Raw genomic sequence first — 26689 nt, 5'->3', positions numbered from 1 at the left:
TTAAATATATTGCAATATATGGACAAACAATCCCTGTGTTGTTTAAAGGGTAAGGCATTTTTTAGTAGCAGTATGCACAAAATGTCTCTGTCTTAAATATATTGATAATGGGTTGAGTGCAGAGGACCTCTTGTAGTTGTATATATATATATACATATATATATATATATATATATATATATATATATATATATATATATATATATATATATATATATTATTAAAGTTTGAATGCCAAAAACTTGAAAAATGTGAGTTTTGTTTTTTTTTTACTATAAAATCTGAATTTTTTGTGAAAAAAATAAATTTTAGGAATTCATCATACCCCTAGGATGGAAAAGGTCCAAATCCAAAAATCCAGCATCTCAGACCTGCCGAGGTTGTATATAAGTCAAAGCGGGAAGTCCCAAAGATATCCTGATCTGCGCCCGGTTTAGTGCAATAATCCGAAGATTTCAAGGTTTTCGGGCAAAAATCCAGAAAAAAACTAATTTTTTCGGGCTAAAAATCTGAAAAATTTGTACAATTTGAATTTTTCTAAATTTTTTCGAAGTTTTTTCCTGCACAGGAAATTTTCGAGAAAATGTTTTGGTAAATAAGAGGAAATAACCCGTGCGGATTTGATCAGTGTAGATTTCAGAAAAGAATGAGATATTTCCGATTTTGATAAATAACCCCCTTAGAGGGACAACTACTGATTTGGCTGGGGCTGCATTCTGTATCTGTATATCTCTAAGCAGCCACTCTATTGAACAAAAAATAATCACAAGCCTCAGTACTTGGCTTTTTTCTATGAACTTGGCATATTTCTTGGACTTGGAGAGAGAGAGAAGATCTTCATGCACACAAACGGATCCATGAGCCCAGAAGCATGATCATTTTATATTTGTTAAAAAAAAATGTACATTTTAGCATCAGCGTTCCTTTAAAGAACCGTATTTTCGTACAAATGAAAGCAGAATTTTTCTGCAAGAACCTTTATATGTGCATAATGCAATGGCATGTTAGATGGATCAAATATTATTCCATTACCCACTTTAGCTAAACTACAAAGTGGCAATAGGAATACACAGACACGATGGTAACAAATCCTTTATAAAACACACAAACACAATTTTAATATCAATACGTTAAATTTTATCTGAGAATAACAATAAGATGTCATGCACTGGTTATTGCCACAAGAGGGCAGGGTAATGTAAAAGAAAGTGAATTTCTGTCGATTCAGATTAAAAAAAACATAAACCAATACCGCTGCTGTGTAATCTGTGAAAGTGAAATCTTATCACACCCACACACAGTCAATGGACACAACCTTTTGTCCAATCCCCATGTCCTGGATGAATTAAAATGAAACTGTGCCATGGCAAAGCATTGCGTTTGCTGGGAGCTATCTGAAATTAGAAGACTGATGTTATTAGTGATGCCCTCCAGAGAATGTAATATATAGTCACCCAAGGGAAAGAAGAAAAGGTTGGTGTAAGCAGAGCTCTCTGAAGCACAAAGACAGAGGTGTTCTGTTGCTATGAGCAATACTGTAAGACTGCAGTGACTCACAGCTGGGATTTAAACATAAAAGAAACAAATAGAAAAACACAATTTACTTTAAATACTGATTTTACTTTTTCTTAAAATGTTTTAGTTCTTGAAAATGTACTTTTAAAATCCAATCTCGTTATGTTTCTGGACCTAGCCAATTCCAAGTATTCTGGACAGCAAAAGGGTATAACTTCCTTATATGGCATAATGGTCTCTATGTCATAAAGAACAAAACTAGTTTTGTATCACTTAATGGGGAACGTCACACTTTTTTTTTCTTTAATGAAAGGTAAGGTCGTTATGAAACTCTGAAATATAAACAAGTTAATAGACTGGTTTTAGAATAATTTGTGAATGTAATTTCTGCTGAAAGCAGTATTTGTCACTTTCTATTCTCTGCACCGCTAATTCAGACTTTTAAAAATACTATTACAGAAGCCAGTTGACTAACAGACCTCTGAAGAAGCATGCAACGCATTTTTGGAAGTCTTGACTGGAGGAAAACTGGCTACTGTTACAAAAATTCAAGACTCAGAATCAGAATTTTGCATTGTGCAAAAAGGGTGCTGTTGTTACCCTATTAAATAAGAGAATAATAATAATATGGTCTCATTATTAATGTGGTCAATGTTCTCATTATTCTGTTTGTTGTAAGTGTTCATGCAAAAATGTAAAAGAACAGGGCCCAAGCCTTAACACTCAGTAGGCTGAGCCTGAGATTAGTGTCACACTTCTGTCAAACTAGCATCTGTACAATCGAAGTCACCCGTATAATTTCTTATTGTACGGTGTAAAGTTTTCGAAAAATGCAATGAAGGGTCAACACCCAGGGTAAAAAAAGAGCAAGATAAGATATTCTTTTCCACAACATGGTATGGCCAAATTGTTGGCCAAATGACTAGATCAACACAGTCTGACCTACTATGGCCACACCGGACAAAGATACATTTGTTTGGTGATTTTGCCCAATGAGCTAAAATTATCATGTATTGCCATGTTTTAAACACTTAGGCTGACCATACATAGACATACATGTTACATTGGAATACAGCTACTGTACAATGATGTCACATTTTGAACTTCATTGGGAGTGCTGACAGTTTAATTGTGCACCCACATTGCCTAGAGGATGAGTACAGGCACTTATATATATACAAACTAAAGTTAAACAAAATGTTGTTTTTACACCTGACAAAGGTAACTTAGAGTAGCCTATTATATACATCTATATATCAGTCAAAAAAGCATAGCATTCACACATATATTTATTTTGTGCTTGTGCCAAACATTTTTGTCACAGCAAGGGGCAGATGCATCAAGGGTCGAATATTGAGGGTTAATTAACCCTCGATATTCGACTGGGAATGAAAATCCTTAGACTTCAAATATCGAAGTCGAAGGATTTTGCGCAAATACTGCGATCGAACGATCGAAGGAATAATCCCTTCGAATCTAACGATTCGAAGGATTTTAATCCAACGATCGAAGGATTATCCTTCGACCAAAAAAACTTAGCCAAGCCTATGGGGAGCTTCCCCATAGGCTAACATTGGGTTCGGTAGCTTTAAGGTTGCGAACTAGGGGGTCAAAGTTTTTTCTTAAAGAGACAGTACTTCGACTATCGAATGGTTGAATAGTCGAACGATTTTTAGTTCGAATCCTTCAATTCGAAGTCGAAGTCGTAGTCGAAGTAGCCCATTCGATGGTCGAAGTAGCCCAAAAAACACTTCGAAATTCGAAGTAATTTTTCTTCTATTTCTTCACTCGAAGTTAATGAATTGGCCTCCAAGTGTCATGGGTAAAAACCAAAATGTCTGTTTTTCGTTAGTTTTTTTTCCCCATTTGTATTTTCCCTTGAAAAACTTCACTTACCATGACTAAAATTTTGGCACAAAATAAGATATTTTATTGCTTAAAACGTGTGAGCGCTATGCTTTTTGACATTGCTTGCTTTCATCAGCACACACACACGGATACTGTATATATAAATATTTGTTTGCATCAAGCCTAGCATACATTATCAGTTGAAGTAGATGTGTTCTATGATGAATATAAAAGATAACCCAAAAATGCGACACAACCAATTAACTATAAACAGACACTATAAACACTGCATACCTAGTAACACACATAATCTTAAGAGTAATTAAAAAAACTCTGGAAAGGACACAGCTAAATATTAGTATTAGTAGTGTTATGGGGGCCACACCTACCCCCTTATCCTCATCCTCATCCTCCACATCCTCATGCTGATCATACTCGCATGCTTCTGATGAACTCACCAACCGTAAGGTCTTCAAAAAATCCCGTTCCCTTGGCTAATGAACACAACAGACAGAAAGAGAAGGCACGGCAACGATAACACAGGACAGACCACAAATGAAGAGAAAAAGCATGAAAATAAACATAATGAAGAGGGGTACCAAACAGAGGAAGAAATGCTCACCACAGAAAAAGAAAATGACGTCTGGATTTCCATTAAGAGAGTCTGGAGTGTTTTGGTGCTAGAGGGGTGTACCAGAGCATTTAAGGCTAATGCCAGACGTGGTGAATCTCTGACTGTCGAGAAACAAAGGCCAAGACTCTGCTACTACACTTCTTTATGTGTCTGCACCAAATACATAACGTTGGCTCGGTTGCAGGCACACGCAGCAAATTTCGCTGCCCATGTAATGTATCCGGATAAGGTACATCCAAGAAGCATAGGAGAGGATTCTCAGCACCCACTGTGTCTCGCTTTAGCCTAATAGAGTTTGACTAGGACAGTAGCAGTAGGGACATTTTTGGCTCATAAATAAACACAGGAATAAAGCTTCACTTTGGCTCTGCTGATTAAGTCCCCTTAATAAATGCCCCCCCACAGATTTCTAGCACAAGCTGCCTCTTACACTCTTAGTGAATGACTAAGAAAGGGGTCTATCCCTGTGGATTAATTGCTGGGGTTAAAATGCAATAAGGTATTTATTCAGCAATGCAGACACTACACTTTACTGAAGAGGGAGCAAAATATAAACAACTCTGTTTTCCTTTATCTATTGTAAAAGTGTAATGAATTGAATTTGATTTATATATTTTATCTCTTTAACCAGAAGTTGCAAAGTGTGTATTATTTTCTAAAATACTTGAAACTTTTTTTTCGTATACATGGGGTCTGTTATCCAGAATGTTTGGAACAATGAGCCACCCCAATACTATAATGCACCAAGAATACAATGTATTAAAGCACATACATAACAACTGAATACAATTATTTGGCCATCGTTTGCTTTATACTGGGCTAATTACGACAAAGGTGTTGTCTTATTTTATTATAAGGGAACAGGCAATTGTTTACTTACTTAAACAATGCACTTTGAAAAATGGTATTGCCAGTTTTTGGATCTCTCTGTAAAAGGAGCTTTATATAATTAAAACCAAAAAACCTATGTAAATTACCTCTAGCACTGAATCATGGGTTTTGTTCTTTTATATATTACATTTGAGCTTCAAATATAGAAAAATGACTGCATATAGATAATTTATTGAAACTTGATGAGTTCTATGGAACCACACATATGCAAAGTTGCTTGCATTGCTTGGAAAGTATGTTTGTTTTTATGCATACAAAATGTTTTAAATGTATGTGCAATATATATATATATATATATATATATATATATATATATATATATATATATATATATATATATATATATATATATATATATATATATATATATATATTGATTACATTTAGATTTCTTATTTACATGAGATGGAGCTTATCATAGATATTCATTTTTATGCTAGTTCCCCTTTAAGAAAGAAATATACGAGCTGAAACATGTTATGTGCATAAAATAAAAGCATTTTCCTGCACTGCAACCATATTGTTGTACCTATATTTGAACATAAAGTATTCATAACTTCTGAACATAAACAAAAAAAAAACATATTTTCCTAACCCTGTTACTCACAGCAAACAGTCAGCACTTTGCTGACTGAATTTACTGCTTTGGTACAATTAGTATGTGAAAAGGGTCTTTGTAGTCACCAGTCATTTGTATGATTATCCCAAAGGTACTGTATATGACACAATTATACAAATTTAAGAGGAGAATATGAACTCTGTAACTAATAAATGGTCAATACTTTAATGACGTCTTTGTTGCTTAAAGACCATCTAGCACCAAATTTGTATGGTTATATTTATCGAGAGTAATTTATGAAATGCATATTAATATGTGAAACTTTGAAGAGCGTTAAAAGGTAGAGAAACAAAAAAGAATGGTGGACTACAGAAATGGAAACCGCCCAATACTTTCATCCTTCCATAGGTTGAACCCTCTTTCAGTCTGGGGAAAAAGAAATCTGTCTTGACTGCTCTGCCTTTCAAGACTTACCAGGGTGTCTCCTGATAGAACTTCCAAAAGAGAGATTAAATTGTGTCCATCCCGCAGATCTTCATACAGATCATTAACATGTTTGCGTACCTAGACACAAGAGAAAACAGGAACGTAAGCAAATTTCACAGGGCTGTATTTAGCAAAGTTTGAAGGTATAGTACACAGTAACAATTTATACAGGTATGGGATCCATTATCCGGAAACCCATTATCCAAAATGCTCCGAATTAAGGAAAGACTGTTTTTTTAAAGTGATTTCCTTTTTCTCTGTAATAATAAAACAGTACCATGTACTTTATCCCAACTAAGATAGATTTGATCCTTATTGGAAGCAAAAACAGCCTATTGGGTTTATTCAATGTATACATGATTTTCTAGACGTAAACTATGAAGATCCAAATTACAGAAAGATCCATTATCCGGAAAGCCTCAGGTCCCGAGCATTCTGAATAATAGGTCCCATACCTGTATAAGTATTGGGCAACTTGGCAGCTGTAGTCCAACTGGAAGGACCACAGGTTACTTGATATAAACCAAGCCCAATAGTCAGAAAATATACCCTCAGAGCAGCTACATAACTCATTGCATCATGTGCAGTGCTAAAATATTTTTTATATCATCATATCAATCAGCAAATGATGTTGCTTTTATAAACAAGCCTAACAATCTCTGCCTGACATCAAAAGAATTTCCAGTTTTCTGACAATCTTGAAAAGCCAGTAAATGCCCTACAGTACAATATGCTGGTTTTTCAGCCATCACAATTTAAACTGTGTTATTAAACCACACAACATTCTTTTTTAGAGTAACAAAAAGAACTTTAGACAAGTATTGCCAATGCTTCTGTTGTTTTTCTACAGTGCTATCTTTGATCTCACTTTTATTTATATGAAGTGTGCAAGTCAGTTAGTGAAATCATTTTCAAAAAGGGTCTTACGATAAAGTCCCACATTTTTTATATTTGCTAAATACCAGCAATATTGGCAGATCTTTGCTCTGAATCTATACTGGAGCATTACGATTAGACTGAGAGACAGTCATTGAATACCATAATCTCTGCATTCCACAAGTGCAGTACCCCAGATTCACTCATATCTTAGAATTTTCTATATGAACTGGAATGGACTGGTCAGTGATATTTGTAAACTCATGACAGTGGGTCAGTGTGGTGCAGTCGTTATTACTAAATGAGCCCTAGGATAAGAGAGGGAATCAGGGGTAATGTAAGGTATGTAATTTGACTTACATTGCCTTTTTTGAGTAAAAGAAAACATAAATGAATTGTGAGTTTTACCAGATGCTCGTTCCCAAATATAAGGATATGAGAATAAGAGTATGGTAGAGTCAGCAATTCCACATGCATGACATAACCACTTCTAAACCTGGGTGATCTTTACAAGGTTATGACTAAACATGTGGAATGCCAAAGAGATGAGGAATCTAGGATAACCAATTATTTAACTTGTTACCTTTGCTGTGATCCACTAGGACTCAGGCCCAGACTGGCAATCTGTGGGTTCTGGTAAATGCCAGAGGGACTGTTGTAAGATGCCATAGGCAGTCACTATTTAGTGGGTTGGTGTGGGCAGTTTGGGCCTCAGTTATTTGGAATGCCAGGGTTTATTCTGACTCCTAATTCAGACCTGCTAGGACTGGTTACACTGGAAATTATACATATTTTATACACATGTAATGGTTATTTTCATTCTTTTCAACAGCTGCAAATAAATAATTTCCTGTCAACAAGTGTGCTATTTAATATGAGAAAACTTTGTATGCAATACTTGTACAAAGAGCCACTAATGACATCTGACCTCTGTTCAACAACTTTTAAAGGGATACTGTCACAAGAAAACATTTCTTTTATAAGGCTTCAGTTAATAGTTCTGCACTGAAATCCAATTTCAAAAGAGCAATAGATTTATTTTTATATTTAATTTTGAAATCTGACATGGGGCTAGATATATTGTCAGTTTCACAGGTGCCCTCAGTAATGTGACTTGTGCTCTGATAAACTTCAGTCACTCTTTACTGCTGCAAGTTGGAGTGATATCATCCCCCTCCCTTACCCCCTAGCAGCCCTTCAGCAGAACAATGGGAAGGTAACCAGACAACAGCTCCATGACACAACATAACAGCTCCCTGGTAGATATAAGAACAACACTTACTAGTAAAAATCCAAGTTGCACTAACTCCTCCAGTTAGCTCTTTCTGAAAGCACATGACCAAGCAAATTTACCTGAGATGGCTGTCTACACACCAATATTACAACTAAAAAAATATGCTTGTTGCGTCAGGAATTAAATTTTATATGGTAAAGTGAATTATTTGCAGTGTAAACAGAAATAAAAATTACACCATAACAATTATGACAGAATCATATTAAATCATTATATTCTATAAAGCCTTTGTTATCTGCCATGCTCAGTGGGAACTGCAACCTTACTGAAACCTGAATATCAGTTGTCTGGGTAACATAGCAGGTTATTTTATAAACTATATGAGAACACATAGTTTTAACAAATGTAGGGTAAATTACTGTATATATAAATGCATATGCAGCGTTTTATTTTTGGCATTACCAGACCTTTTTGAGATAGCACTGACCACCTTTTTTCAATTCAGTTATCCAGTTATCTCACTCACTAAAAATTTTGGAGCTGCATTATATTACTATTATGATGTTATACGCCTTTGGAAAGCCTAGGGACCATAAATGTCCACATTTCCACAGAACAAACCCACAGTACTCCCTTCCCGGTCACTAATATAAAAATTTTAATACTATATATATCTACTCTGCAGTTTAAACTTCTATTTTAATGGGCTTTCAGTTTTGGGACTACCTTTGCTGCCTTGCATGGAATAGGAGGGATGCAAAAGCTAGGAAACTCTAATTTTAAACCATGGGTGTATAAGGATCTGTATTCTATGGAAAAAAGTTACTAGCCCAGGGAATACGCATCCCCAAATCGATTTACTTAGTGCTTCTGGCTGGGTTAAGATTAGAACTAATAGCTAGCCTTGTTGCTGGGGCCAGTGCAGCTCAGCTGCTATTCAATTTGCAGTTTCAGTAATCTGAATAGAAGAGAGTGAATAGAAAGATGAGTAACAAAAAGTACCAATAACAACACATTTGTAGCCTTACAGAGCATGTAGCTTTTAGATGGGTTCAGGGACACCCATTTGAAAACTGGTAAGCGTCAGAAGAAGGTGGCAAATGATTAAAAAACTATAATAAATAAAGAAAATGAAGATCAATTGAAAAGTTGCTTAGAATTGGTCGTTCTATAACATACTAAAAGTTAACCCTGTGAAACACCTGTTTAACATGTGAGCTAGGTGACTTGTCAGACTTGGTTTATCTTTTAAACCTGGTGCCTAGCTCACGCTTTAGCAACTACTGTTTTTAGTTCTACATTTGGGTTTGCAAGATATGGTATCTGAATGCTTACTGTGATTCCCCTAGTCCTGTCATTGCCCCACAGAAGACAAAAGAGGAACAGCTGTACAGGCTCTCGGCACATATCACTCTTTTGAAAATCAGCCCATATCATTCTAAACTAGTGATGCCCAGCAGGTGGCCCAGGGACAGTATACTGTCCTTCTCAGCTCAGATGTGACCCCCCCCCTCCAGGCCATCTGCAAAAAAAGTACATTTAGATACATTTCTTTTGTTAAAAGGTATTGATGTGCTATTATCACATTTACGGCATCAACCTTTTGAAAAGTCTTGAAATATCGAATGCTGCCCATAGTTTTCTTGCATATATAAGGAACAAACAGTTACACTGTAGATTTATCAGTTTTTGCTATAAATGTCCTAGAGTGGTTAAATAGAATTCTTTTTTTGTTTCCATGTGGTTCAGTTTGATTGACACTATGTAAAACGTTAGCACACCACTAGGAAAAGGGACTTACATGCTTCTGACAAACCACAAAATGTGTCAACAGGAATAAAGTCAGACAATTCTCGCTCTTTTGTTTAGTCATCACCCATTTGCTTTATAATATGAGGCTGACTTATTATAGCTCAAACATAAGAAGAATATGAGGTTCCTTAATGTACACTTCTTGTGATGTCATAGAGGAAATACCCTGTTTATAAGCAATGCTTTCCTTTTGTTTATTTTTCTAGTATAAAGCACAGGGTGTCTTATTTATTCTGTTATATTTGTTATATGTTTTTTATCAGTCACTGATGGGCTAAGTAGTACAGAGCAGCAAAATCCCCTGCAACACTGCCCTCCAGTGGCCAAATCATTCTTTGAAAATGGTAGAACTCTGCCTCTTAACTAAGCATCATAAGAACAGCTATTCATATCAATTTTCAAATCCATATTCAGTGAACAAAATGAGTGAAGGTGCTTTTGTACAGGGCAACAAATTCAATAGCAGGCTCATAGAGTGCTTAGCAATGTAAGATAAATCAAGTACTGACAGCAAATAACCCATTTAAACTAACAAAATAAAATAAGCAATTAAAATTGAAGTCTGAATGATACTCTAAATATCCAGTTAATAAGAGAACAATAAGCAGCATATTCATTTACAGGCATTGACTTGATCTACAGCAGTTTTATGCTTACACTGCGTTGATGAGTTATCACTAGGAGGTGTACAGTGTTGAGTCTTCATGCTAGAACACGACTTGGATTTGTAGCTCAATATGTCTAGACACAACCTAAATGGAATACTTGTGTGCGCCAGTTACACAGTCTGCATGCAGATTACACACATGCTACATTAATTAATACTGTATTTTTTTTTTTTTTTTTTTAATGTAGATATATAGAGGAATGATTTCGACTATGTGCTTGGACTGTTAGAAAGGTAACAAGCATGTGCTCAAGTACTGACAATGAGTAACATGATCATACCTACAGTGGCAAGTAACCATTGATTAAACTCTTACAATATTAATTATTCATTCAGTAAAGGTGGCTCCGACAAATTAAATGCTTCTAGGGCCTGCTGTTTAACTGACAAGATGTTGTACACTTGTACCTATTATCCTGTTTCCCTTCTGTTGTTCGACACTGAACAAAAGAACTGTTGCACACTGCAGGCTGAACATCTCCACTAATGGCAGCAGTTGTATGAAGTTTCATTTTCTAAAGAAACGTCTTGCAAAAAAGTTTGTTCCAAAAGGAAAATCCATTTGCCAAGGTAGCAATATATGTATAGATTTGGTTCAGCAGTTTGCCCAGCACCATAAGGACCAGTCCAAATTCATCCAAACAAGTAACAGGACAAAAGAACTTCCTGTAATATTTAGAACAAAAAGTTGCCACATTACATACCTTCATAAGGTGCTGATTTATCCACTTTGTAAATGTCTTCTTCTGTACTTTATCTCTTTCATCTGCAAATACAAAGCAAAAAAGGACAATAGGGTTAGCAAATGGCACAGCAATATTTAAAAACTGGATGAAATGCAAAAGACAGAAGAAAAATTGAAGGACTGTATTGAATGATACGCTTGCCTGCATTAATGTAATTCTCAAATGTGTGTTATGCCACTCACAACAGATAGATTGCTGCTACTCACCATGGGTCACTTTCCTATTGTATGGATAGGAAGCACTGCAAATAATAACTGGGGGTAACCAGTGGTAGTTAGCAGAGTTTATGATGAGCAAGTCGTTTGTCCCATAACCCTAAACTTCAAACTCTAAAAAAGTTTATAGGATACAGTTTTGTCACATTGCAGAACTCGGGCCCCTCTGCCAAAAAATATAGGGGGCCTGGTGTAAACAGTCCTCTTCCCCTGGCCCCCTGACTCACTTGTGAAGCTCCTTTCAGGCCGGCACTGCAAAGCTATTTTAAAGGTAAGAGATGGGTCTGGGAGGGGGACTATGATGCAGCAGACCCTCTGGTCTGGGCCCCCGTTGCTCAGGGCCGTGCTGTATAGGTAGCTACACTAGTGATAGGTTATACTGTTTCCTACACAGCTCCCATGATAGCTTATTTGCTGTCCATAGTTCTGGAATGGTAGGGTCACATTTGAAACAACTAGATGTTTGCTTGTTGTAAGCTAAATCCTACTAAAGGTTGGACCATATCAAAATTTTAGAGCTAGAGGCTCATTATTTTTACACAGACCCTTTTGTGACTCACAACCTGTTCATCATATCATAGTCTCAGCACACAGCATGAGGGTTGTTGGTGACAGGAAGGAAGCAGATAAAACTGAATGACTATTGCGCATTTCTCCAAGCAAATAAAAATGTAACGGCTGCTTTTTTTAATTCAAGACAACACAATGAAATCTAAAATAAATTGTAATTTATTGATGTTTTTCAGCTGTGCCTCCTTAAAAGTAACAATGTCCATAAAAAAATAGTAATAAATGTCACACAGGTTTCAGATGCTAGGAAGGCAACCCCCCCAAAAAAAAAAGTGCTGCACTTAAAGCAGGACAGACCAGGGTCTCAAGCCTAAACAGGGACATGAAGCAGAAAGTGTTTATTGTCAATTGGAGGTGTGTCTGGGTGTGACTAGATTTGAAAAAGAAGATATGGGGCATGGCCTGAATCTTTTCACTTTTCCATTCATGAATGTTGGAAGGTATGAGGTCCATGCAGAGAGTCTTAATGGATTACTTGGATTTCCAATAGCCCTAATAATTATAAGATCAGCTCCTACTTTATTATGTGAGATTCAAGCAAAATGTTACCTGTTTCAGAACCCACGCCTATCTACAGCTTCTACAGTGTGCTGCAAATACTATTTATTTTGTGTGTGCTTTGTGAGTCAATTGCCACTCTGAAACATGAAATTTAAGCTGAACTTTTAAGTTGAATGATTTTCATATAATGATATAAGTGACTGAACTATTTGCTGATCAGCAAGTATGAAAACTGGGGTATCGAATAATTTGGTGATTGTACATAATCAGTGGCTGCTCCAGAACTGCATGCGACCATACTTCCATGTAGCGATTGGTCAGTAGTCATGTAGCAGTCATTTACTGATTGACTATGTAAGATAAGTACTACTGTATATATGTATATAAATATTGCTGACCATGGATGTGTGCAAATCCAGCACATACCTGAATCATGGCAAAGTGGTCTGATTAGTTAGATGTCTAGTTTGCACTACGGTACTGATAGTAGGGTCAGTGAAAACACAAAAGCAGATACGTTTTAAGGCTAGATTTGAATTTTATTTTTACATTCAATACTTTTATGTAACCACCGCTCCTGTCCATCTTCCAGTATGTCATTCAGACTTACTGTCCAAAGCAGACATGGGGTACCTTCAGCCCTTCATGAACTACAGCTCCCAGTATCCCCCTACTGGCTTAACGCAGTTTGGGGTCATGTGAGTTGTAGTTCATCAACATCTGCAGGGGTCATGGGATGCCCAGCACTGGCAGGAAGCTAGAGGCCATTGATATCAACAAAGTTAAATGCTGCTATGTAAATTAAACCCCAAAATAGATCAAACATGAACTGCAAACTCTGTCACCACTATAAAGAACATGTTAAAGAACATCCCCTTTTAAAAATAGTAAAAATAAATAATAGAGCTCCCTATCCAACAAGCTCAGTGCCAAGCTCAGAACAGTAGATTCCAAACTCCACAAGATCAGTGCATGGCATAGACTGACACATCCAGCACAAGTGTAAACAAACAGTACTGGGCTGGGCACAGTCTGACCCATACAGAGCACATGCACAGCACAATCAGCAGACCAACTGCAACTGCAAAGAAAGCCACATACTGACCCAAACAGCACATCAGGGTAACCAGCACTGCATTCAGTTCCTTGTCACTACTATGAAGGTGCCACATCATTGTTCCCTACACTTGTTGGTGTCAAACTGCCTTTAGCTGTGCAGAGAGGAAAGTCGGTGCCGAGTGTAACGCCTCCTGAAGGCAGAACAGTGACACCCATTTAAAGAAAGAACACAGGCAGTGTCTGTGCTGCTGAGTCTTATGCTGAGGACAGAGGATTTGCTATTTACTGTATATGTATGTTTTCTTACTAAATGTACCTGGAATAACATGAGCTCAAAAATGCCTTGTTTACAGCACAGTAGCTTATAGATGAGAGTTAGGTGGCCTTTATAGACACTGTAAAAAGACTTTGTTTATCAAATTCTGCAATGCTTATACAGCTGTCACTTATAGTGAGAATAGGCTCATTTTGGCATTTTTAGAAGCAAATAGCCAAAGTTGTTGTCCACAATGTATTTTTCCTCAAAATTCCAGTATCGCTGTGGCCGCACAGAGAATACCGTCCAGTGCAAGTTTGTGCAAAGCTTGAAAATGCAAACTGATGAAATGTCTGTCAGTAATCTCAGGGTTCCCATACATCAAGGAGCATACTTACACATTATTCATCAGGTGCTGGAGCATTCCTTACACGTACACGCAAGTGCAAGAAGTGTGTGTCGATAAAAGTACCTTTTACAAATGATAAATGTGCATGCAATTTGGTGGCCATTTTAGAGCACTGACTGGACTGCAATGAATTTGTAAATGAGCCCTCTTATTGCATTTGATGACAAAAAAGGGAAGAGACCAGGTCAAGTAATTGAGGTGCTTTAGCAAATGTGAGACACTACTGGCCAAATTTCTGGAGCAATTAAATAATATTTAACAATACCATTATTAGACGTCACTTATATTTTTAGTAGAGAAAGTTCTTTCTTCCTATATGTGTTTAGAAACCGCATTCACAGATTCTGCCAGCACAACTGTTAATTGACCTATAGACAACCATTTACTTGTTGATTAAAGAATCCCCTGTAGAACAATACCAGCCTCCCATGTGCACAGTTAAAAGGGCCAGCTAAGGAAATCTCAGTTAGGGTAAAATCAGACCAGGCATTATGTCATTATAAGACACATACATGTTTATGTGATTTATCTTAGCTGTGTGAGGGCTTGTCCCTTCCTCTGCTCACTAATCCTAAATATGATATAATGAATCCTGGATGAATATGCCTAGTCCTTTCAACATTTTAGCCAGGGTTTGCATTATTCCCTCTCTGATTTTTTTAATTAAGGAATATTTCATCCCACAGTACAGTGATGCTTTAAGCTATGGGTCCTTTTATGCATCCTGGTGCCAGCTCTCCAATCAATACTAGTATAAACATAGGGGGCTCTATGAGGCCCTAATTTATATACAATTTCAATAAATATTGGTAAAACAGACATTTTGGGGGCCTGAAAATAATTTGCTGTGGGGCCCATTGATATCTAGTTAAGCCACTGCTTTACATCAGATAGCACCACAGCAGAAATGAGGGATCCAAACCTGGACACAAGGATAGATTTGCTTGTGTGAATAGACTACATTGTAAAATAGGGCCAATCTGATTCAGTGGTTTGGCCTCCGGGGCATGACTTGGATGATAAAGTGGCCTGTGCAAAGCCATCAGCCATGGACTGCAGTCACAGCTCAATCAACATTTGTTCAAATCAGATACTGCTCCATTTACATGCCACAAGGCTGCTGACTTGACCATGTCTGACTACATGTGGGCATCTAAAGAGTGCCAGAGTCAATTCCTATATTTGAGAAAAAAAGTCAATATCACTTTAATTCTCAACTCGTCAAAAAAGATTATCCCACTGTTGCTAATTAAAGATTTCCCTTTTTTGCCTGAAAACATGCTAAGTTGCTTTTATTGAAAGCAAAAATGAAAGGGAAATCCTGTGTTCAGTGTAAAAAGTGTAGTACTTTCAGCTGAATTGTGTAATATTTTGTAGTATACTTAGCAACACACAATGCAAATAAACCTTCCGAAAAGCACAAACTGAAAAGTCCCGGCTAAATGAAGCACTCTCCTCTGCTAGTTTTACTTTAAAGGGTTGGGCAGTGAGAGGGGAGATGTTTGCCTCTCCAACAATACATCTACTTGTTATGCTAACTTTGGTTTCAGAAACTAACATTTTAAGCAGTTAATAAGTAAGGTATCAACCTTGACCATTCAATTAGCACCAACTCCACTATAATTAATTTTCATCTGAAAACAGTGGCAGAAGCCTGGTGATACGTGGGTTTTTATTACAAAAATTATAGATTTTTGGACAAAATTCACATTTTTGGGTTAAAAAAAAAAACTTGATTGTGCAATTTTCTTTTCCCTTTTACTAATTTTAATATATATCCCCCAAATGTACAAGCTCTTTTGGAACAGTAGAAAACTGTACAATATACATTTTTCTCTTAATATACACCATTAGACAAAAAATTTAAAAGATCTAATGTGCCTTCAAACATTTGAGTATAAGATTATCACTAAGCCATTATTTCATGGACAATGCTATAGACATTATGGCTTACTAAATGCTGTTTGGGCTTAGGTGCTGAAACGTTTTATTTATTGCTGAGGGTGTCAGTTAGCAAAGAAATAGTAAAGAAATAGAATGAAATACACTGATTTAATTTTCCTTAACCACAGAACCTTGGAACACATTAAGAAAAAAGGAGCTTGTCTGGAATTTAAAATTCAAGCTCAGTTTTGAAACAGGGTACAAACAGTGTTTTGTGTGCTTATTGAAGGTCTCTGTGTGGCGTAAGCAAACATATTTAGTGCCAAAGAAAACACAAAGGCCTAAGATGGAAGGAATGCGCCTGCTGCAGGCAGAGAAGCTGAACCAGTTATGAGTTTTTTTGCACCTTACATGCCACAGTTTTAAACCGAATATTGCATTTTTCTTCCTGTACCTGCAAATGTTTACATATTTCAAGAGGTAGCAAAAAAATCTTGAAATACTTGACAGATGAAATTGAATGTGTATTTTATCTTAAAAAGTAGAATAATGAGTCACATGGTTCCCGACAGAGAGAGTACTGTTTCTGTGCATACAAGAAAGATTTAGAGGATTCTACAACAGGTATTTACCTATCTAAGGTGAACTTTCCCCTTCTGATACCAGAACTGTTCATTCAATATGGCACTTCCTAGTGCTCCTTATAGCTATAGTAAAATCAAAGGCAACAGAAAATGATAAACTGCTCTAAACTACAAGGCCGTATTTATATATAGGCACCCGAGGGCATGAGCCTAGGGTGGCAGCTTTAAAGGAGAACTAAAGCGTAACTGAAGAAGTAGCTAGAAATGTTATACATCATGTTTTGGGTTCTATACCAGCCCAAGGCAACCACAGACCTTTAGCAGGGAAAATCGGTATCTGCAAAGATGCCCCAGTAGCTCCCCATCTTCTTTTCTGCTGATTCACTGTTCATGCTCTGTGCTGCTGTCAGCTACTGAGCTTAGGGACCAACTCAATATATACTGTACACATAGAATATAAATGTCACAATATAAGGCTGTAATTATCTGTAATTAATACAGATAATTACCACATGGCAGAAACCAGTGCAATTAGCACCAGAATGTAATAATCAGCCTTGTAAAATCAGTTTATATTACAGATATTTTCTGCTTGAAAATTTGCAATGACCCCTAAGCTTAGCTTCTCAACAACTGCTCAGAGCCCACTGAGCATGTGAGTGTCGCAGACACTTTCCAAGATGGTGACGACCCCCCCCCCTTGACAATTTTGAAGTCCTAGCTCATTGCTGCTATTGAGAAGCTGAAACTTTGGTTGGTGCAACAAGTTCAGTATATAAAATATGGCATTTTTAACCATATTCAATCTTTAGGGTTTAGTTCCTCCTTACATTGAAGAATTCCACAAAATTTTGTGCTGTTTCATGCCTTCACACAACTAGATTTTGTGGTCCAGATAAAGTATGACTCGCAAAATCTTTAGCATAGTTTAGTCCTTACTCAGTGATAAGCACTAGGTGTTATGCATAGAGTATGTGTATTACCATGCCAGACTTCACTATTGTCATATGAAAATTCAGTTTCCTGCCTAGGGCCTTAATTAATTCTAACTTCTCTGTTAGGGCTAAAGGACACAGTCACAGCAGCAAAACTACAATGGTATTTTTAATGGTGGTGAGGCCTGGTTAAAAACACATTTCAACCTATGACCCTTCATTTCTTCTTGAACTACTCTACGTGCTAACTAGTATCCAGGCATCCTGGGTTTGCTGACAGCTGTACTTCAGCAACAACTTAAGGGCCACAGGTCAAGCAAACACATTGTTACCATTGTGCTTTTCTTTTGCTACCTTGTTCTATTATACCTCTTGTAACAAAGACACTATTACATTTGCAGTGGCAGGATTGGATCCAAAATCACTCATCATGTCCAGGGACACATTTTGTTTTAAACCTGCATATTCCAAAGTAAATGTTCTAAAATCCCTTTATCCCTACATATCAGGCTAAAACAGCATTACACAAATGTATGAACAGCACAGACATGACAGAGAAGTGCTCAGATGGGGAATTTCATGGCAAACAACCAAACAATGCTGATGAATCACAAGGTATTGCAATAAAAAAGCATACAAGGGTGTCACAGATTTATTGCAGTACCGCCTTATTATTGTGGCATTAGTCAACTGGATTAAGTTATGAAATAATGATGCTGAGCAGACTGTGGCATAGCAAGGGGAATAATCCCATTTATATGGAATTGGAATGTATATGTTATTGTGATCTGTACACCAAATGGACAAAAAAAGAAGTAGTCAGAAAGATTTATTTCAAACAAAGAGGGTCAATGTTAGAGTCAATGGAATCCAATAAGAGCTGGTAATATACTGTATAATGTTACATTATCTGGTAGAACCAGAGAAAAGAAAGGTACATTGCTTTCAACTGCAATTGCTTTTAAAAGCACTGAAAATATTTTTGGGTGGTGAGCCCCTTTAATGGTATGTTGGATACAAGCATCTACGACAAGTTAAAAAACTAAAGCAAAGTTGTGATTGGTTGCTATGGGCAAAATCATAGGTGATGTTTGTCTCCAATGTTAATAAATACATCACACAGTGTATGTTTGTTTATTCCTTACTTGCAACTAATATACACTTTGGGGTCTAGTTATAATGCTGTGTAAAAGGTGGAGTCAAGCATTACCAGTTATGCTGCCCAGAGCAACCAATCAGCAATTAGGGAAAAAAAGCAAAGATCTTATTGGATGCTATGAGCAACATCACCGGTAATGTTTCACTCCACAGCATGATAAATATTCCCCTTTATATGCTTGTAGGGCATCTCGTTATAACTTTAGTAATGATTTATGTTCTTTTAATAAGGATGGCCAATGCATAGAGATTTTAGGTCCCCACCCTAGACTGCCCAACAGCTCCAAAGACTTCTCTGTATAGTATAACACTTTAAAATAATTCAGCACAAAAAATCATCATACTTAACTTGTCCAAAGTAGAGCAAAACAGTCAGTCAGTCAGTGATATGCACTTTATGGGTACTGTCAGGACCTACATGCATGTTATAATTCTCCTTGTTTCCATATAGGGCAAACAGGGCACAATATAAAGATAAATACAATTAAATATCAAGTATAAAAAGTATAAATTACTGTTACCTTCAAGATAAAGTTATAAGCAGAGACAAACAGAAGAAGATCCCCGTCCATATAGCTTGCAATCTAATGAGTAGGTTAAGAATTTTCATAATTTAATATAATTATAGCACCAATCAAAGCAAAGTCTATATCTGCTGCAATTATACAGATTCAACAGGTTTAGCTTATGCATTTGACACTTGTTTTCCCATGAATATGGCTGGTATTCTGTGCACAACTAACAGACCATTAAAGCCTGGCACACCTGAACACATAACCTACATCTCTGCAAACGTGTAACCAAATATTCCAAGATCAAAAATAAACACAATACTAACACAAGTATATAATAGTATTTCATTCTGTTTTCAGTTGACCACATGCACAATAATGTGAGGTTGCACTTCCATGAATGAGTGGAGCAGAAAATTACAGTAACGCTATGGAAGAACATAATGAAGGCTGTGTGTATTTATAATATCCTCCATAACGCTAAATAGGACTGCAAGAACTGACCGTTGCAACAATATCAAGTATTACACTCAAGAACATTCAGGAATTAATTAAATGAGTTTTTGCAAAGCCATAAAATGTACACACAGGCACAGAACACTTTATATTGACAATAAAAGTAATTCGGGCATTGCTGTGGTTGCTAGTACCATATCATTATAAGTATATATAGCATTTTGAGGTTTGCCCCAGTAGTACATTGCTTCCTGTTAATTATAATAAAAGTATGTGCCAACAGCTAAAACTCATGTAGGAGTTACATGATTTTAAAATAGCTGAACACTTAGGGGCAGATTTACTAAGGGTCGAATATCGAGGGTTAATTAACCCCCGAATATCGAAGTCGAACGATTTAGCGCTAATCCTTCGAATCGAAAGATTCGAAGGATTTTAATCCAACGATCGAAGGAATATCCTTCGATCAAAAAAACACAGGCAAGCCTATGGGGACCTTCCCCATAGGCTAACATTGAGTTCGGTAGCTTTTAGCTGCCGAACTAGGGGGTCGAAGTTTTTCTTAAAGAGACAGTACTTCGACTATCGAATGGTCGAATAGTCGAACGATTTTTAGTTTGAATCGTTCGATTCGTAGTCGAAGTCGTAGTCGAAGGTCGAACTAGCCCATTCGATGGTCGAAGTAGCCCAAAAAACACTTCGAAATTCGAAGTTTTTTTAATTCGAATCCTTCACTCAAGCTTTGTAAATGTGCCCCTTATAGACAGTGAGCTTAAAGAACAAGAGAATAAAATAGACTGTGGAAAAATCTCTTAACTCTTAAGGCTAGCTGACATGAACTGTAAAATATATTTAATTTACAGAAAATGTAAAGTTAAGAAATATCTATTTTCATCCTTGGTAATATATACTAAGAAACTGACTGAAATATGATATACTCTTCACTTAGCAGATGAATTTCCTAACAATGTAATACTGTAGTTATGCTATATTTTTATCTTGCTTCCACTAGGTGGCAATCTTGGTATAATATACATCTTGTATTCCTGTTTCTGTTTAAACCAATACTATTAATACCAAAAACAAATATTTTTGGTTTTAGAAATGTATTCATCTATTCCTTTAATTTACAATTTGTATTTTAGGGCACTAAAGCAACAACAAAGAATTTCATCTTCATTACATTAGAGAATTGCATCTACATTACAGCACTATACAGGTTACGCAGACTATTGTTCTTAGCACAAACCACATCCATACTGCATTAAAGGGGTGGTTCACCTTTAAGTTAACTTATAGTATGTTATAGAATGGCGATTATTATTTCGATTGGCCTTCATTTATCCTTTTTTTATAATTTTTTTAATTATGTGCCTTCTTCTTCTGACTCTTTCCAGCTTTCAAATGGGGGTCACTGACCTCATCTAGAAAACAAATGCGCTGTAAGGCTACAAATCTATAGTTTCTTTTTATTACTCTTCTTTCTATTCAGGTCCTCTCCTATTCATATTCCAGTCTCTCATTCAAATCAATGCATCGTAATGCTATGGTAATTTAGAGCCTAGCAATCAGATTGCAAACTGGAAAGCTGCTGAATAAGAAGCTAAATAACTCAAGGTTATTATAGTTAAACTAAAAATGTAAATAAAACGTTAAAGGATACATTTGCAAATGGCTTCCCTTTAACACTGAGCTTATTATCTTTCATTAATTTAAAGCAGAGAGTGGTGCCACATTATTTGTTCAAAATTATGCTTGCAGCGGTCAGCTTATTCAACCAAATACATGTTTGAACACTTTATTTTTTGTTTTTGTCTTATACCAAAAAAATTTGATCCAGGAAATGACCTCCAGGTCTGTCCAAAGAGTAGAGCAATATTTCTAATGATGTACAGAGTGGATAAATGTAGGGTCAAGGAACTAGGGTGCAGAAGCCAGCAAGACATGAAGAGACTTTGCTGAGTCAAATAAGAGATGGAGCACAAGACAGCTGCTGCAAATGCAAAATGCAAATATAATGCAAATGCAAAAAAAACTTTTATAAAACGGGGAAATGATTCAGTTCATACAGGCACAATTCTATGTTTTAATTATAGGTAACCCAACACCATGGGTATACTGTGCAGATTTAAGCACCCATCTATGACACAGATGCATGATTACATGTTCAGAAACCAGGTTTTAAACAGAAAGGCTACTAATCTACAAAGAATATAACTATTAAATCTCATTTAGAAAAAGGGAGGGGGTGTGACTAGTAAAAAATCATTATTTGTCATCCACTAAAGTTTCTGCCCTTTATTTTAACTTCAACGACTGATAAAGCGAAGCTTCAAGAGCTAGTTTTTAGGTGTTTTCACTGGAATATGAGTGCCTATTGTAATCAGTTCTTGCATGTAATAAATTGTAACTAATATATTATCAATATCAGACATCAAACCTAAACGGTATGGTTTATTAAGATGCTATATAAGAATGCTGGTCTATATAAGTAAACCAGTAAAGCCTCAAAGTAGTGCTGCTCTGAGTCCTCTGTCACAGCATTTCATTCCTTCTATTGTGTACATGTGGGCTTCTCTATCAGACTTCCTTCTTTCAGCTTAAATCTCCAGGGCACGGGCTTGAGCATGCTCAGTTTGCTCCTTTCTCCCTCTTCCCATCAGGACTTTATGTCACACCAAGCTAATATGGCTGCTGCTATCTTAAACAAACAGAGAGAGCTTCTAGAGCTGTTTACTCATGTTTGGTAAAGCATTCTGCAGAATAAATACAGGTATGGGACCTGTTATGCAGAATGCTCAAGACCTGGTGTTTTCCAGATGAAGGACTTCATACCTTAAGTCTACAAGAAAATCATGTAAACATTAAATAAACTAAATAGGCTGGTTTTGTTTTTGTATCTTAATTTGGGTATCAAGTATAAGGTACTGTTTTATTATCACAGAGAAAAAGGCACTAGTTTTTAAACATTTTGGATTATCTGGATGAATTGGAGTCTACCAGGACAGTCTTTCCTTAAAGGAATTGTTCAATGTAAAAATAAAAACTTGGTAAATAGATAGGCTGTGCAAAATAAAAAATGTTTCTAATATAGTTCGTTAGCCAAAAATGTAATGTATAAAGGCTGGAGTGATTTGACGTATAACATGTCAGTCAGATCACTACTTCCTGCTTTTCAGCTCTCTTGGTTTACACTGACTGGTTACCCTGGTTACCAGGCAGTAACCAATCAGAGACTTGAGGGGGGGCCACATGGGTCATATCTGTTGCTTTTGAATCTGAGCTGAATGCTGAGGATCAATTGCAAACTCACTGAACAGAAATGTACCATGTGGCCCCCCTTCAAGTCGCTGACTAGCTCAGAGTTATAGAGCTGAAAAGCAGGAAGTTGGATTCTGGCTGTTTTATTAGACATCTGTGCACTCCAGCCTTTATATATTACATTTTTGGCTAACTAACTATATTAGAAACATTTTTTATTTTGCACAGCCTATCTATTTACACACTTTTAATTTCACACTGAACTATTCCTTTAATTTGCAGCTTTCTGGATAATGGGTTTCCGGATAACCTGTATTGTATTACAACCTTTTCATGTTGTCGGCCTACTGAATACTGTTTTGGTATAGGAATTTGAGGACCTGAACTAACAATCTAGCAACAACTAATTACATACAGTAAGTGAAAGCAGGAAACATTGTATCCCAACTTACATTACAACTTTTAAAATTTGGAGAGGTAGATATTTCCTCCACATGACCTAAATTGTTTCGCAGTCCACTGACATGATCCTATCAAAAGGGATTACACAAAAGTGAAAAGACAGTATGACAAACCTTAGTCTAATCTATGAGGCACAATGAAGTCAGTTTTCATAATGAATTTCATGCAGAAATCACGGCTAATTTATTGTGATTAAAGTAAAAGGCCTGCAATATAGATTAAAATATAACTATATTAGTAAACAAGCTGGTGTTTTAGGATTGTGAAGGTTGTTATTTTTAGCTTTCCTGTGCAAAAAGTAAACTTGATAAATTTAAATATTCCTTTAGATTGCTAACTGAAACTGCTGGAAATATATCTACAAATATATTCCCCTTCATTACGGCCATTGTGCACTTACAGCAATATACAATTACAGCCAATACAACAATCCCCATCCTTTTTTTGCTGAAAATTGGTGTGAGCTAATAAGCCTCTCACCTTTAAGTTAACTCGTGTTATATTATTGCATGGCCAATTATAAGCAACTTTGCAGTTGGTCTTCATTATATATTTTGTATAGTTTTTATTATAATTTGCCTTTTTCTTCTGAATCTTTACAGCTTTCAAATAGGGGTCACTGACTCCATCTAAAAAGCAAATGCTCTGTAAGTCTACAAATGTACTGTTATTGCTACTTTTTATTAATTATCTTCAGGCCATCTCCTATTCATATTCCATATTAATATCAATGCATGGTTGGTAGAGTAATTTGTACCCTAGTAACCAGACTGCTGAAATTGCAAACCGGATCATTTATTGAATAAAAATCTAAATACAGTAACTCAAAAAACACAAATAATAAAAAATAAAAATCAGTTGCAACTTGTCTCAGAATATCGCTCTCTGCATCAGACTAAAAGATAACTGAGATTTAATACATGTAACATTAACGAACATTATGAACCTTTAAGGAGACGTATGTTACGTCCAGAAAATGTAATGCATTTCTGAAAATTAATAAAAAACATATTTAAAAAAAAAGAAAGTTAACTGAAAGGTGAACAACCCATTTAAGTGCAGTAATGAGACTGACAGGCATACATTACACATACCATCCAGGCCTGCTGAGAACAGAAGTCCACAAGAATAAACAGATCCACGTTTCTGATTTCATGGAACATAAGCAGTTGCAATGGAAATATGCAAAGACCCATAACTGATCTTCAGTGGGAAGAGTAAATCTGTGCCAGTGGCAGATACTTTCTCCAGCCAAACACAAAGCTCCTTGACTTCAATACTATATAATGGAGTCTGCTCGGCATCAATGCATAACTTTATCTCTACCATACTGAACTGAAATGGAGAGTTTGCATAAGACCCCCAAGTAGCATTATATACTAAAGCAGGGTTGTCCAACTGGCGGCCCGCTGGCCACATGCGGCCCACGACCCCCCTTCTGTGGCCCCCCACATGCTGTGTTTGCTTACCATGTGTAATCTTTAAAAGGTATCACTACAGAGATTAACTGGCCCCTGCATTGTTTTAAACCTCAAATTCAGACTGTAATCCCCTGTATTGTTCACACCTGTGATCCCCCTGTATTGTTCACACTTGTGACACCTCTATTGTGCACACACCTAAAGCCCAGAACTGTTCACACCTGAGACTGAAACTACCCACATTATTCACACTTTATACAAAATACTAATGGGGCACCAGCACTGTGTCACTGTATGTAGTACATATTAGAATGATAGGTTTCCCTGTCTTCCCTCCCTGTGTGTGCCATTTAAAAGGGGGAGTGGCCAACGCTGACTTCCATTATCGGCCCTCCACCACATAGGCCAGTAAAATTTTGGCCCTCGGTACGACAGAAGTTGGACAGCACTGTACTAAAGGGATGTTTGCTTAGTGTGATTTCTTTTGTATCAGCTTCAGTATTATCTACAATAGGAATTCTCTAAGTAAGCATATTAGAGTTTTGCCAGATACATGGATTGCTTGGGTAAGAAAAAAATAATTGGCTTCTCAATATAAATGTACACAATTGCAGCTAATACGCTGCAATGCAGTTGTTTTTCTCCAGGCTGAAAGAGAACAGCTCTATTATTATTATTACTACTATTTCACAGAAGTCTGATGGTAGTGAGTGCTAGTAAAAGATCCTAGGCAACTAACCCTCTTCTTTAGCTACTTTTAATCCAATTTGACTTTTTCAGCACTGGATGCAGTGATGATTTCGGTGGAAACTGGAATGTATAGGGTTCAGTATTTTTCCCTGTCTTCCAGGGGGACTTACAAGTGACACAACTCGATTTGATGCACTTTTTGCACCTGGTTCTCAAGGTATATTTTTGTTTTAATGCAGCGTGGAGTTGGAACCCTGGAGCTGCATCACTTGACACACTATGTAAGACTCATCTGAAAAGATGATACATTCACACCAAAAAGCACAATTTTATATGCTTTAAATAAAGAGTCTCTTTAAATTCTTCAGTTTCGATTCGTAGGGCAAGGGTACACGTTGCATATTAAACGCTTCTCTCCCCCTCATTAAGAGAGAAGCGTTTAATATGGATGAATTTAAAGAGGCTGCACTCTATTCAGCAGCTTCCTGTAGCTGCACACAGGTACAGCTTCAGCCTCCACTACATGGAGAGGAGTGGAGATCTGTCTGAAATGCCTGCTTTTAATTTTTTTGGCAGATTTCCACTCTGGGTAGCCGCACTCAGGCTGAAGCTGTGCAGCTACAAAAAGATTACAGATTACTGCAGACATGTGCCATTAGAGTCATCGATGTGCCCTGTCGAAATGAGATATATCATTGTATGTATCATAATAACCAGTATAGTTATCCATGTTATACAGATTTATATCACAATATTCTACAGTGAGAGCAACTGATTTGCTTGAGCGATGTTTCTTTATTTTTGTTTACAAAAATACCAATAGATGAACAGGAAAATCTAGTATGATAGTGTTCATGTATTTATATAATAAAGCCAGAATTAATGGAATACTGATGATAAAGTGTCTGTACTTTATAATATATGATTGTATTAGAGAAAATGACAATGTTCCATACCAACAGAACATACATTATTCCTAAAGTACACAGAGGACAAATGAATTTTGCCTTGGCATACTTTGTTAAACAATATACATAATATCCCAAAG

At 36.5% G+C, this 26689-nt stretch overlaps 1 protein-coding gene across 15 annotated transcripts in view; it reads right to left on the bottom strand.

Moving 5' to 3' along the window:
* The window catches only part of dst.L (dystonin L homeolog), a 296950-nt gene that overhangs the window by 191660 nt on the left and 78601 nt on the right, over positions 1–26689 (bottom strand). For 9 of the 15 annotated variants that reach the window (XM_018263477.2, XM_018263472.2, XM_018263474.2 and 6 more), the window contains 3 exons: positions 11227–11288; positions 5922–6011; positions 3753–3857 (listed from right to left, as the gene is read on the bottom strand). In XM_018263477.2, the coding sequence (XP_018118966.1) occupies positions 3753–3857; positions 5922–6011; positions 11227–11288 (257 nt within the window). Of the gene's footprint in view, positions 1–3752; positions 3858–5921; positions 6012–11226; positions 11289–13659; positions 13748–26689 lie in introns of those variants that run through there. The other 6 variants (XM_041563182.1, XM_018263491.2, XM_041563183.1 and 3 more) reach the window with 2 other exon arrangements.

This window comes from Xenopus laevis, chromosome 5L, assembly GCF_017654675.1.
Source record: "Xenopus laevis strain J_2021 chromosome 5L, Xenopus_laevis_v10.1, whole genome shotgun sequence".
NCBI classification, from domain to species: domain Eukaryota; kingdom Metazoa; phylum Chordata; class Amphibia; order Anura; family Pipidae; genus Xenopus; species Xenopus laevis.
This window is presented reverse-complemented; position numbering and strand designations above follow the sequence as displayed.